The sequence below is a fragment of the Lepeophtheirus salmonis genome, chromosome 1, assembly GCF_016086655.4.
Source record: "Lepeophtheirus salmonis chromosome 1, UVic_Lsal_1.4, whole genome shotgun sequence".
In the NCBI taxonomy this organism is placed as follows: Eukaryota; Metazoa; Arthropoda; class Copepoda; order Siphonostomatoida; family Caligidae; genus Lepeophtheirus; species Lepeophtheirus salmonis.
In genome coordinates, this window is record NC_052131.2 from 21,935,341 (window position 1) to 21,950,547 (window position 15,207).

General features: G+C 30.9%; 1 protein-coding gene across 1 annotated transcript; it reads left to right on the forward strand.

Moving 5' to 3' along the window:
• The first annotated feature begins 11,242 nt into the window (after window positions 1-11,242).
• On the forward strand, window positions 11,243-13,856 carry LOC121120613 (threonylcarbamoyladenosine tRNA methylthiotransferase). Its single transcript, XM_071889154.1, has 3 exons — window positions 11,243-11,557; window positions 12,340-12,637; window positions 12,719-13,856. Exons 1-3 carry the CDS (start codon window positions 11,330-11,332, stop codon window positions 13,831-13,833), a joined length of 1,641 nt encoding a protein of 546 aa, XP_071745255.1. The 5' UTR covers window positions 11,243-11,329; the 3' UTR covers window positions 13,834-13,856.
• Window positions 13,857-15,207: the final 1,351 nt, after the last annotated feature.

Here is a 15,207-nt window from a genome sequence, read left to right on the forward strand (position 1 = left end):
GTTTCTTATGAAGGGAAAGGGAATGTGTCTGCAACAAAGTACAATGTATTGCTTTCACCTGTGGTGGTCATTGTCTCCAGATCTGAAGGCAGCCAATCCGTGAGGGTGATTTGTGATTGTTCAATGTCAGTATCAGCCAACACCTCTTTGATCTCTTGAGATGGGCCTGCAGTTAAATTTCTTATTATCTGTTTTTCCCTTTTTTTCTGACACTGATATTGTAGTTTCCTCCGCTGAGTTTTAAGTACCAACTTAATTTTTCCTGAATGTTATGAGACTGGAACATGCTAAGGAATATGTAGATGAAGTTCTCCTCCACTCCCTTAAGTAAGTACTCGGCAATATCAGCTGCAGCCAGGCATGTGTGTTTGGTTTCTAGAAAAGTTAATCTGGGGGTTCTTGGGGTACCTTCATGGCCTTGCCGGCATCTAGGGAACCAGCACTTCTATCCCATCGTCTTCAAAGTCACCACAATCACGCCTAGGAATCACAACTTCATAATTTGTACTTAAAAAGAATATCAATAAATTTTAAAACCACACTTTGGAGCCAGCGTGCGTTTCTTCCCTCTTAGGGCAGTCGAATGAATAGAAATGTCCTTGAACAAAAGTATCAATGTATAATTCACGTGTTATGTGAGCCCGCCTTAACACTCGGCAATCGGATTTAATCATATGATTTAAAGCAGTTTGAGATTATTTGGTAATCGTGCGAGGTGGCCGATTCATATACCTATATTGTATTTCCATAAAAGAGAGAATCCAATTGTTTTAGATAAAAATCCAAATCAAAAAATTGTTTTTTTAAGCTTTTAATTACATGACCCAACCTAAACTTAGTGAGCGTGGCCATTTCTGAAGTTATTTTCTAAATAATTAATATTTTTGTCTCTGACAATAAAAACTGTACTACAAAATTCCGGACTTGAGTCATTTTTTAACGGAATCGGGCTTCACTCGGACTCGATACTAGAAGGACTCAGTCTTCACTAAGACTCTAATGTATAGGAACCAAGGTGGTGAAAAGGGAAAGTATTTTGCTTAGATTTTGCATACTCATTTGCTGAACTAAGTTAAGTCACAAATATACTAGTCACACAGAAATGAAAACAATAATATAAAAACATAACCTGAGAATTTATAAACCCATTTTACTCAGTAAAATCAAAACCGAAATTTGGCCCCTAACATGGGAAATGGATTAAAGTATTTATCATAACCCAAATCTGCAGTGTCTTCTGTATCTTCTTTTGGGACCTCCTTTACACTTTTTGCTTCTTCTACAGTATTGTCTGCATAGAGGTCCTCATTTGTGCCGCCATCTGCTCCTAGTATTTCCTTCTCGTGGAAAACTCCATTTTTAGCAAGCAAACAATTGGCTAATTTTTTGGGTTAATTAATTCCAAAAAATTGTCTTTCAAACAATATTGATTGGACAAGTGGGCAGAGAGGGGTTTAGATTAATTCATTAGACATTACTTTCCACTGTAAATTATTTTTATAATTTTTTGCAGGAAATCGAATTTTAACAATCACCAGAATCGAAACAGTCAAAGAAGCAACGTCATAGTAGTGCTACGTGTGCCGTGGTATCTTGGCCATCGCCAAATGTCTGTATTAATTTTTCAAAGGATCCTGCATTGTTCCAAAATTGGGCGAAGGCCTGCAAAAGAAAATACTAGTTCAATCCAAAAACATTTCGCATCAGCAGCAACCATTTCAGCGAAGACTGTTATGAAAGAGATCTCTGTAAGGAGTTACTTGGACTAGCATCACGAAAGTTGCTCAAGAAAGGATCCAATTTTATCTCCAAATTTATACACCTCCAGCATTTCAGGCGTAGCTAACCCTTCTATATATATATATAGCGAATATAAAGGTCTTGGAAAAGGGAGATCCACCAAACAATTCAACCTTTATTGGCAAATGAGCATTTAGATTCGAGTGAAATGATCCCTAAAGTTGTAGAAATTATATCGAGTAAAAGTCTGTAATGCCAGTTTTGGGGTTGAATGTGACATGTTCACCAAGAAATAAGAACACTAAGAAAAAAAAATACGTAGTGCAGGATGAGCTAAAATTATCTGAAAGTGTAGACTTCAAATCTAAAGAAAGAGGTTATACGTTTGAAGTCTAAAAAATACAAAAAAGATTACCTTCGATATATTCATAAACTGACTTAAACTCCAGCTCAAGTCAAAACAATCCTCAGCCCACAAAAGATTCATTTTTATTACGATAGAGAGGATGTTACAAAAGCTTTAGTTTTGAAGACGATGACAAAAACGCAACACAAGCCCTAACTTTCATGTTTGAAGTCAAATATTCCCTAGAAATTTTAAAGTTTATGCAAAAATGAGTACAAGAATTCGAATCAATGTTCTAAACATTAAATTGAAGAGCAAGAAGGAAATTGGGAGTTGAAAGCAGCTTAAACAGTTCTCAAACTAATCAAAAACTTCTAGAACAAACAAAAACGTAATGCACTTATATTTGAAGCGTGTCTACATATGTATCTTTACAATATGCGAAAAATATCTGGCTAAATATTGCTCACACAAACCTGTTGTACCATTATTTATTTGAGTTTTAGTTCATACTTCATAGATATGATTTAGATTTGATTTTAAACTCATACTCCTACCGAACTTGACCTTTATATAAAATGATGTCCTAGATATCTTATTCACCTTCCTTTTTGACCTATTTAAGGGTATTTTTCTATTCGTAGATATTCGTAAATATTTAAATTAGTGAGTTGTCTTCATACAAATTGATTATGCCCAGTTTACAAGAAGCAAATCTTACATTTTTGAGTTAGATTCCTTGTATTCTTGGAATTAACTACAAGTACGGGCCAGCGTTTTCCCTATATTTGTAGCATCATTTAAATGGGCTTGCTTACTTCTGTCAAAATATAAAAGTTGTGAGCAACACAGCTTTCTCACCTACCACCTTCATAAAAACTCAGAATTGTAGTAATGTGGTCATTGGATTCATGGTTGTTTCTGAATAGCTCTTATTTTAATACAGAAATTTTGTGAAAAATTTCACCACTAGCCTGGATTCCAGTATTTTTCCCATGCATATTAAATACCTACAAGATCCAACATAACCTATCCAAAGGAAGTAATTATATGTACGTACATACATATACATATATAAATATTTAGTTAGGTGGGTCATTCTTTTCATCTTTTCGAAAATCAAAAACCGGTAGTGTTTTTACTGCGTTATTTTCACGAAAATTTCAAAAATGTATTTTTCAAAACGATAAGATAACCTTAAGCTACATCAATTTCACTTTGAAAATTAGAGAAAATGCGTTTTTTTCAATAATTCCCAGTTCTGGCTTTCTTTATACAATTTATAAATATTCCTATTAAAGGAACGTGTATGTCTTGTCCTTGAAGTGAAGTGTTCAAATATGAAGAAATTTTAATGATTAAATCAATCTAATCTAGTTATTTGTACACTTTAAAATAGATAAATAAGCAGTAATTTCAATACTGTTTTATTTGGAGAATACTTAGAGAAAAACAGTATGAAACTCCAGATTAATTTATTTACAAAAATTTAGTATCATTAAATGATGAAAATACTTAATTTACATTTGAATCAAATAAAGAATTTCTACTTTGTCTTTCAATATATCTTTCTCATAATTTTTTTTAATATTAGAAGGTTATTGAGGTCTTGCTTGGAGTCATTCTTTGACATCTGTCTCCTGCTGGCCTCTTAAGTTCAAATTATTCCATCTCTCTTTTCTTGTGAGAAATATTGTGAAGAAGCTGCTATGACTGTTTTAATAACACTCTCACATCTTTGGGTGTGCCATGGTCATTCCAACACTTTCTTTGGTGATTGGATCAAGCTCTTCAATTCAGAAGTTGTTAAGGAGTAGTTAAGAGTTGGCTCTGACACTCCTTCTGACCAGTTGATCTGGTCAATGATGCTAGAAATCCCACTGTTTATAGCTGGCGTTTTTTTTTTTTACAGATAGGCTACTCGTTTTCCGTTTGGTCCACTCTCTTCTTTGATAGCCAGGATTCGTTCTACCCTTATGATTATCTCCTTCTGGTTATCAAAGCAAACTAGAGCATGTAAGATCATTTAACTTTCAGCATACCAAGCAGATATTTTCACTGTTGGCATCACAAGTTCACGCACCTATTTTTCTATGACTTGAGAGAATTAAGTTGAACTATGACGTGTTTTTCGCAATTCTATCCAACAGTGCTTCACCTTGGTATTGAATCAACATGGATTATAAAAATCCTAAAAATAATGTAGCTATAATAGTAGGTACAGCTGAGTAAAATGGGAGGTGCCTTTATATTAATAATAATAACAAGTCTTGATAGATTTTAGTAAAAGACTCTAGGGAAAGACCGGTTCAGGGAAAAATAAACAATTCAATCAAAAGACAAGGAAGACTATGTTCCTAACACAGACCAATAATGTCGTGTTATTGTTGTGACGTAATCGCCCTTATTCTTATCTTTTCACTAATGGGAATACGGCCTGTTCAAACTGGCAGCGTGTTTGGAGGAACATGAAACAGCTTCTAATTTTAAGCTAATCAGAATTGAGAACTACTAAATCCTACCTTCTTTGGCTTAAGTGCCCACTCTTTGCCTAGAGTCCTTTAGATTTGAGTTGAACTGAACTGCAAAAAATCTCAAATAAATATTCACCAAAATTGTTCAAATGTGTCGATTAAATTGGTGCCAAGTCATTCTGCTTTGAATTAATAGAATATGGATGTATTGAGAGTATCTGTTATCTTGTCCAAAATTTGTTTCCAAGTTGTTAAGAGGTACTTCAATGGGATTTTGCTTCTCAGTATTAGTTATTACCGTTTCTTCCAGGATCGTATGTTTTTGACTAAAAATAATCTGTGCTCCGAACTGCAAAGATCTCATGGATATCATCGTCTGAGCCTAATTTCTCCCAAGATTATAATATATTATTTTATTTATAGCTTTAGAGATTTTTTTAAGAATAAAATAATGATATTCCTGTCTACAATGTATAAAAGGGATATTACCTAGCATCTACTTGTATTTAATTTAAAGTGTTTACTTTTTTAAATTATATCATTCCATACATATCAATCTTAAATTATATTACAAGTGAAATATAAACTTAGCTCTCTGAGTTCAATTAATTGACATGATTAATGTTATCTTTTCATTGAATATTTAAATTTAGTAATAGAGTTTTAAAAATAACAAAACAAGTATGAATGCTGCCTATTGAAGAATTTGTAGGTTCAGAATGTGAACTCTACCTCCCTCTATATCTTACAGATGTACTTGAGTAGTGTATATTTCATGTCTTATTGCTTTAGTTTTTAAAATAAAAATTTAAGATTTGTTAAAGTTACATTATTACTTAAACATGCATTATGAAGTTAGAATATTTTCTATTTCAATCTTTGGGAATATCTGGAATAAATGGTTTTATACTGTATAATAATAATAGAATATATTAGGATTTACTTTTAGTGATGTCATACTGTAATCCAGTTTTAATTAATCTATATGTTTTATTGTAAAAGAAGATGGTTATTACTGATAATGATTCATAAGTTAGCATTGAATTTAACACCATTAGACCCAACTATAACATGAGTCATCATATTAATTGAATAGTTGGCATTTTAGGTTTAGATTTACAAAATTATACCTTGTGAACTATTAGAAAATATATGAAATATATATATTTTTATTAAATGATTATCTTAATTTCCATACATATTTTTAGTATGGCAATTTAATTGAAGTTTCACTACCCTTTTGGAATAAAACTATAATGACCTAGATTGAATACTCAATAAATATTACTTATTCACATTTTTTTATATGTATATTCTTGGATAATTAAAAAATTACACGTAAATTTAAAAACAAAACAAAAAATACAAATAAATTAATGTTTGCTTTATTATTATTATCAACTAAATATAATACATATTTTATAAGATAAATATGTACTAAAAATTTCGTATTGTTGCATACCCACAAAAATAACAATGAAAAAATTAATTATACAATTTGTCTTAAACAGTTTAATTCCTTCATCTAAAATATCATATCCCCAAATGATACAATTTCCTTAAAATATTAACCTCATTCAAGTAAATAAATAATTCGTACTATAAAATAAATATTAATTTTCTTCAATTTTGATTGTTTAATGTTATTTTCCTTTTCATATTTGCTATTAAAATAAAATTAATTAATCCATTATAAAATGAGTTAATTAAGATCTCATGTATTGTTAGAAGAAAACTTTGGGGTAGTTTTCCATATATTAATAGTTTTCAAATATAACTAGCTTACGCGCTATTTCAATATTCTAAATTAGCTAATATCAAGTAATATTCTCTAACAAAGTATGTAAGTGATGAAGAAAAAATAATAACAACATTTTATACAAAGTTAAAAAAAAACGTAGAATACTTAGATGAAGAGAAAAAAACGAACACACTGGGATAAATGCGCTTTGTTAAAAATTCTAACTGTAGAAGTAATACCTAGAAATAGTTTTCTAATGGCAAAATATTTCAAATTTTGTTCCATAAGAAAAAACTATGTTTACATAATATATACATTAATTACATTCAGAGGTTATCAGTTGTATTTCGTATGTATAAATCTTTTGCAAGATCTTTTAAGATTTTTTTACCTGCAATGTTTAAAAATTCCACATTTTTTTATCTCCTTCTTCAAATATTTACTGTGCAAATCACACCCTTCCCATGAAAAACACATTTTCTTTCTTTTTGCATGTGATTTTAAGACATCAGTTACATATTCTTGTGAGAGTCCTATTTCTAGATCAAAATGGGTTGATAAGTTACTTGTACAATCAAAATAACATGCTGAGTCTGATAATAGAAAAGGAGTGGATTACAAATTTATAAAATGAAACAACTTAATGTTACCTTGTAATAAATTAGCCGATAATGTTAATGGAGGATCTTCTCCCTAATAATTAGAAGGTGAAGATAAAAGTTATGAAGAATCTTTGGATAAAGTGAGGGATAGAAGAACTAGGAGAAGTAGGAGAACTTTCCATTTATTCTAACATTCTTAGCCACAGTTGAATTTCAAGACGCAGATCTCCAATTATACGCCGTAATTCATGATATAAGAGAGATGTCACACAATTTGATTCTATCATAATCTAAGTGAATAATGGGGGGCTCAGGCTGAGAATCGTTTAAAAACCATAGCTATAAATTGCAAAATAGCATTTGTTGAATTTAAAAAGTAAAATATTAAAAATCCATTAAATTTTAGTCCCTTTTTAATAATTAATGAATCTGTGAGGAAAAAAAATATTTTTTTTTACAGCCATTCTCATTCTTTGGCCCCAGTGTTCCCTTTTCTTTGTATTCATAGTCGTAATAGGCGAATATTAACATATTTAATTCATTGAAGGCCCAGGTGTTTTGCAATATTGTTATTATGGCCAAATAAAATTTTGATCTACTCACTAGAGAATATTTGGTAATGAGTCTGCATCAGGTATCTTTCATTTGAATAAATAGGCACTAAATACCTCTTCAACGTTTTTCTTTTTTTTTTTTAGGGGGGATCTGAAGAAAAAGTCACGAATAAAACAATAAGGAATTAGAATGAAATTTTTCTGTACGTATTTTTTCAAATTAGACACCTTATGGATTCGAACTTGAAGATGGTGAACCAAGAAAGTCAATTAATTTGTATGTATTGGTTTTTGTATAAACTGCATGTGAATTTATAATTAGCAAGTGAAAAATGAAATGAATATTTCTTACAAAGTTTTTCCAAAATCACTGGTACCGATATTTTTATTGTCTGTACACTTATTTGTAAAATCTTTACGTCTTAAAAGATAATGTACTCAATTTTAAATAATTAATAAATTATAGAACACCAAACAAATCCAATATGTTAATATTCGCCTATTACAACTACGAATACAAAGAAAAAGGATACTGCCACCAATGAGAATGTCTGCAAAAAAAAAAAAAATCTCACTGATTAATGTTTCAACCTGTAGTAAAATTTGACGGATTTTGAATTTTACTTTTTAACTTCAACAAATGCTATTTAGCTCTTAAATACTTCTAGGCCTCAGCCCCCCATTCTTGATGCTGACCCAGGGGCGTCCGCAAGATTAAATTTTGAGGGGGTTGGTTGTTGGAATTTTTTTTTTTAAATCCAAAAATTAAATTTTTTTGGAAAATTTTCGTGAATCCATAGCTATTCACAAAAAATAAAATTTATAGGAAGAAAATTAAAAAAATTAAATTTGAAATATTAAATTTTTTGAAAAAAATTCAAGAATCCATAGCTATGCAGAGAAAATTAAATTTAAATATTAAAATTTTTGCTCTGCTGTATAATTTGTCAGAATAGCAATAACAAATTTCCAATAAAAAACAAAAAATCCTTAATTTGGGGAGGGCAGTCCACCCTTGCAGACACTTATGCAACCCAGTAGGAAGTCAAATGTATCATTTAGCTAAAAAATTTGGTTATACTCTTTAAGTCATAAAAAAAAGTGAATTGGCGCCGGGTTATGAGGGCACTAAGTGCCTCGCTGGTATATCGAACAACATGTGGGCAGAAAAAGGAAATAGATTCTCGAATAAGGGTTTTCTTTGCCAATTACAATGATTTGGTTGTGGTTTATGAACCTACTCCAGGCCATATGGACACATTTTTTTGTAATTTAAAAGCCTATTTTTCAAATGTTATTTATTACAAAGAAAATATAAATCAAACTAGAAAAATGGTTTCCAATGCAGAGGAAATTCTGACGAAGATGAAACTTTGACGGTGACAAAAATCAAACAAAAATCTCGACAAAGACGAAACTGTAACGTAGACAAAATTTTGACGAAGACAAAAGCTGACGAAATGATGAGGAAGACTATTGGCGGACGAAGACGACATGAGACGAAAAAGAAAATAGCTAACGAAGTTAACACTGGTCAATAGAGATTCGGAAAAGTTTGGATTGATATCAAAGCCAGTAACCGAGTCTAGCAGCTTTCTTAATGGTCTAGATAATCTATTATCTGAGATTATGCAGACTACACACCAACCAGTCAATAATTTACGTTAACGTTTACTTTTTTATTAAATGAATTCATGGCTTTGTTATTATGTGTGTTAATGTTAAACTCAATGCAAATTATACGAGTTAGCAGTTTCCCACAAGTTGCAATTAATTAAACCTGTCTAATTTTGCAACTGTCTCCGTAGCCAGTGGCAATTTCAATAGTTTAAAAAAATAGAATAAATGATATTTTTGAGGAGCAAATCTTAGGGGTGCTTCTCTATCTGCACGATCATAATTCATCATGTATTAACAATTTAAGCTGATATTTAATTCTTCTTTTTAATTATATAGAATATAATTATTCATGGATTTTATTATAGTTATATTATGATATTATAGAGGTTGCTTGCTTATTGTTATCCACGTGTTTAGCTGGTAATTCATGGCTTATGTCATATTTGCGTTGTTACTTTTCACATTTTCTCTCACATGTGGTTGAACCTTTGTGAAATTCATGTCATGTATTAAGCTCAGTTATTAATCACATACTTTATACACGAGTATATGATGATTTATGGATTAATTAATGTATAACTATCTAATTAAAATATTTTGAAGTGGTCTAAATATCCACAGTACCTACCATTTTTGAGCCGGCACTGCATATGTATAAATATTATATACTGTTTAATAATACCTTTTCTGCCTCTCTATTCTGATGACCAAATTATTTAAATTTAGTGAAATCATTACTCATGAATTTATAATTTAAGTATACCCAATGCAATAAGCAAATCTTTGAAAATATAAAATTAACGGAACTTTATTTGTAACTAACAAAACCTATTCTTATGATATGGGTTTTTTTATCCTTATATCCTTTATATATCAATGACTCATATTGACAATGAGTTCTACTAATATCTGGAGTGGACCAAGGTACAATCACTTAAGTTCATGTAGGGGGGAAGTGTATTTTTTAATTAAATTTCAAATGGCAAAACCTAATTGAGTTTGTACAATATTATTTTCTTTTTATTTCATAAGAAATCGGCGAATTTATGTCAAGTCACGTGCTACAATTAATATATCTTCTACAATGACAACATGTTTAAACTGAAGTAAAGAAGTTTTTTATTTAAAAAACTTGCGTAGAGTAAGTGTTTCAATCTGGGAGTTAATTACAAAAAAATTACTAAAAATAAAAGTTTAGATTGAACATTTTATCAGTTCAAGTTAGGAGTCATCTTTTCGCATAGGATGTACAATATATATATTTTTTCCTTATATTAATTGTTGCACGTTACTTGACATAGATTCTACGATGCCTCTGAAATAAAGTGAATAATATTGTACAAATTCAATTAAGTTTTTCCTTATTATTTTTTACCATAAAAAGTACACTTACCCCAACGTGAGATATTAGTAGAACTCATTTTTATAATGCTATCTGGAGGAGCACAAGCTCCAATCACGCAAGCTTTTCTGGTGAATAATATCCTTTTTCATGTGAAATATCACTTGATGAACTCATATAAACTTTGTACAATTATAAGATTATAATATTTGTCGTAGTAATTACTACTAATTGTAATTTTATCTCAAAGTCACGTAATATTTTAAGCAACTCTTCCATTTTGGGATCCAAAATTCCAACAATTTGTTCTTCAGCAAAAAATGATAGCTTGACTAAATGTATGCAAATCAAACTAGATTTCTGTTTAAGAGTTTTCTAACATATAGAATATGAATACAGTCTGACTGATGTTTCCAATTGGTTCTATTTCGGCACTAAATATATAAATTTTTTGTTTATTCCAATAAATTAATTACATTATTTAAGCAACATTAATGGGGGGTAGTAAATATTTTTTTTTTAAACTATTTTTAGTTAGTTATTTCTGTAATCCAGACTATAAGGGATAGCTCGTTTAATCGGATGGCTTAAGTCCACTGGGGGCCGTTTTAAAATATCAAATGACGTAGATAAATATTAAAACATGTGTTCAAAGTGAGAATAGAACCCATAGCCACTGAATATATTAGCCCAGCTCTCTTATTAGGTGATGAACGAATAAAAAAAATGTATGATAATTGATATGGTAGAATAATAAATCAAATCAATAACGCTCTATGACGTCACAAATAGAGGTTTAGTGAAGTTATATAATTGTAAATATTAGCGTAAATAAATATAGTTACTACTTACTTAGTTATTTTAAGTTATAACTTATAAAATACATACATCGTGAGTACGTTGGCCGAAAATGATCCGTGTCGGAGATGAGGAGGTTGAAGACATTGAGGACATTCTATCTGGTGGACCAATAGTTCGTCGTACACTTAACATTGGACCTCGACTCAGTAAATCTCTTCAGGCAACGAATGACGATGATGAACTTCAACAAGAGAAGGAGTTGAACTCCTTTGTTCCTGGGACTACGAATGTTTATATCAAGACTTGGGGATGTGCTCACAATAATTCCGACAGGAATGTTGCTTCATTTTGTTATTACTCCTTGTTTCTTTATTTGTAAATAAGGGGTCACTTATTCGCATTTATATTCAATTCTACTCCGCTTCTCGATGTAACCATCAGATTTTAATATCAACTATATATTTATTTTCTTATTTCTAATGATATGATACTCCATTATTCGGATATGTCATATGACTTTCTGTTCATATTCATTTATGTTTTCATTTTGGAGCTAACGGTCGTGCTCAAAAGTATTGGTATCCCCTCATTATTTTCCTTAAAACTACGGCTCAAGTTTATACAAGACATTAAAATATCATTCAAAAACTTTTTAATTGATGTATATGAAAAATAATTATTAATTAACATCATGACTGACTAGTATTTACTTATCTAAACTTCGATGATTATATTTTTGCTACCTAACAGTATTAGTATTACTCTTGATCTAAATCTTCATTTTAAAGTCATTTTTTCTTATTATCAGTTTAAAATTGCTATCTATTGATTGTCACTTTGTGATACTCTAGAGTATCTTTAGTGATCATTCTTACAAAGTCTTTCAAAAATGAAAATAGTGAATTAAATTAAAACTGTTATAACTCATTATATTCATCTTATCAGGAGACAAAGCTTATTAAAAACATAATTAATCATTCTACTTTAGGCTATGCCTAAAATTCTATATGAAGTAGGTAGTTGGGTGCCAATATTTTCTATCACGCCTGTATTCATCAATAATTAGTTTATATCTTCATATTCAATTACGGTAATCTTAATATTATCCATTACAGTGAGTATATGGCTGGCCTCCTCTCAGCTCAGGGCTATAATATATCATTTGAAGATAAGGAAAGTGCCGAAGTGTGGATACTAAACTCTTGTACCGTCAAAAATCCTGCAGAGGATCATTTTCGTAACGAAGTAGACGGAGGACTCAAAGATGGGAAAAAAGTCATTGTTGCTGGGTGTGTACCTCAAGGAAAGCCAGGATCGGAATATTTAAAAGGACTCTCAGTCATTGGAGTCCAGCAAATCGATCGAGTCGTTGAAGTCCTTGAGGAAACGTTAAAAGGAAACTCTGTGAGATTATTAGGTAGGTATCTCATTTATTTACTTGATTCTAAAATCAAGAATAAATTTATTTATGTATATTACATTTTGATATAATATTTAGGTTCTAAAAAAGTCAACGCAAAAAAGGCTGGCGGTGCTTCACTTGCCCTACCCAAAATACGTAAAAACCCTCTCATAGAAATCATAGCAATCAATACTGGATGCTTGAATCAGTGTACCTACTGTAAAACAAAACATGCTCGAGGAGAACTTGGCTCTTATCCACCCGAAGAAATTGTGGCTAGAGCTCAGTCATGTTTTGAAGAGGAGGGAGTTGTGGAAATATGGCTTACCTCAGAGGATACAGGTGCTTATGGTCGTGATATAGGTACAACTTTGCCTGAATTATTGTGGAAACTGACTGAGGTGATCCCCAAGGGATGCCGACTTCGTCTTGGAATGACTAATCCTCCCTATATCATGGATCATCTGGATGAAATGGCTAAAGTTCTCAGTCATCCGCGCGTCTATAAATTTCTACATGTGCCTGTTCAATCCGGTGCCGATGCAGTTCTCAAAGATATGAAAAGGGAATATACTGTGGATGATTTTAGCAAAGTGGTCAATGTATTGAAGAACAAGGTTCCTGGTATTACGATTGCCACTGATATCATTGCTGGATTTCCTACTGAAACGGATGATGACTTTAAAGAAACCATGATTCTCTGTAAAAAATACAAATTCCCAAGCTTGTTTATCAATCAATTCTTTCCTCGACCTGGTACTCCAGCTGCTAAAATGAAGAGAGTTGCTACAACAAAGGAAGTTAAAAAACGAACTAAAGAATTGAGTGATTACTTTCAATCCTATGAACCCTACAAAAATCGAATTGGGAAAAAGTATTCATCAGTCCTTGTAACTGAGACCTCTCACGACGGTAACTACTTAGTGGGACACAACGAGTTCTATGAGCAAATTCTTGTGCCAAAGGACGATGTTCTACTCGGAAAGTGCGTGGATATTGAGATTACTAGCGTTTCAAAGTTTAGTATGATGGGTAAACTTGTGTCCGAACCTGTTTTAGCAAATGATACACCCTTGAAGTCTGCTGAAGTGGAAGCTCCAAAATCATATAAAGGATCCTTGATCTATAAACTCAGTCTTGGGATTTTGTTTCTTGCTGTATGTGTTAGAATATTACAGTTGTTCTCATGTGCTTTGAGTAAAAATAAATGAAGCGTTGTTGTTTAATTTTTAAATTTGAATTTTATGTTTTTGAACTATGGGTTATGATTTTCAATATTGGAAGTTCCACCCTTTGGGTTTACTTAATACCTACATCCAAGGTATACTGATATATATATATATAAGGTTTTACTTATATATTTATTTATGAATGTCAATGGTGCCCTGATCTTTTCCTCTTTTTTTCTTATTTTTTTATACTCTTAAGAACACTTGTTTTGGCGTCAGTGCCAAAAAAAATACAGTAATACATAATCATTGAAGAATATAAATATCAGATAAATTATTAATTATAGCAAACAATAATTTAAAATACGTTTGATGGCCTAGTGATGACATCTTAAATAAGCTAACAGATTTATACTTTCGAAATAAGGTACAGATGGCAGCTTAATTTATCAGCACAATTTCTGAGCTGGTTGTGTTGGAATCTACTGTAATATAATTTGCTCTTCTTACCCAGTGTGTTGGTTTTATATGCGTTACTTTTAGCAAAACTTCTATGTTCTAAAATATACATACGAGTTTATAGATTCCCAACCTTCTACAAGCTGTGATATCTCATAACTGGTTAATTACAGTATATCAATAGAAAACCTATAATTACTAAATATATTTAGGATTTCAAATGATGTTTCGATTGTTAATGTTCCTTGAATTCTGATTTAATTTTCAAATATCTGAATAAAATCTAAGGACTATTTAACCCAGTATTTATCATATTAATTATACGAACCCATGATAGGAAAAGTTGTCTTGCCACATGTAACTATACCAATCTGAAAAAATATGTATGAAAAACTTATTATTACTGCATAATATACTAGGGATATCAACGAGATGTTTTCGTACGATTGATAACGTGATTTCACTACAAAAAATTGATATTTTAAGTAAAAATTATCTATACAGTAAAACCAAATTTTAAATTTAGAATTATTTTTAAAATTTGTTTACTATGATGAAAATATATAATTCCGAGTATATTAAATTTCAAATTATAATTTTTCTTATTGTGTCATAACTGAAGTTTTGGAGCTGCAGGAGTTTAATATGAAAAGATTTTTTTTTATTATATGCTGATTTCTTCAAGAAAAATATTGAGATCTAAGCTATTCTTAACAGTTTTTTTCAAAAAATAAATACAAATTTTGTAAGAGCTCTGTAAATATTCAACTTCCATAAAGGTACATAAATAGCCCACCAGATGTGGATTATCTACGTATCACGAAGTTATTCTTTAACTTCATCTCCAAAAAAGAGAAATAAAACAGGGCCGAAATCAGTAGAGCAGCTGCCAAGGGGGAGGATCTAATAAATTTGGAAAAAGGGATTATTTGTTGGTAAACTTAAATTGACACTGAA

Bases quoted from the DNA above. Each gene is read 5' to 3' on its own strand.
- LOC121120613 (XM_071889154.1), top strand. From the start codon at position 11,330: ATGATCCGTGTCGGAGATGAGGAGGTTGAAGACATTGAGGACATTCTA. The intron at 11,558-12,339 runs GTTGCTTCATTT...CATTACAGTGAG, and splicing joins ACAATAATTCCGACAGGAAT to TATATGGCTGGCCTCCTCTC. The intron at 12,638-12,718 runs GTAGGTATCTCA...TATAATATTTAG, and splicing joins AAACTCTGTGAGATTATTAG to GTTCTAAAAAAGTCAACGCA.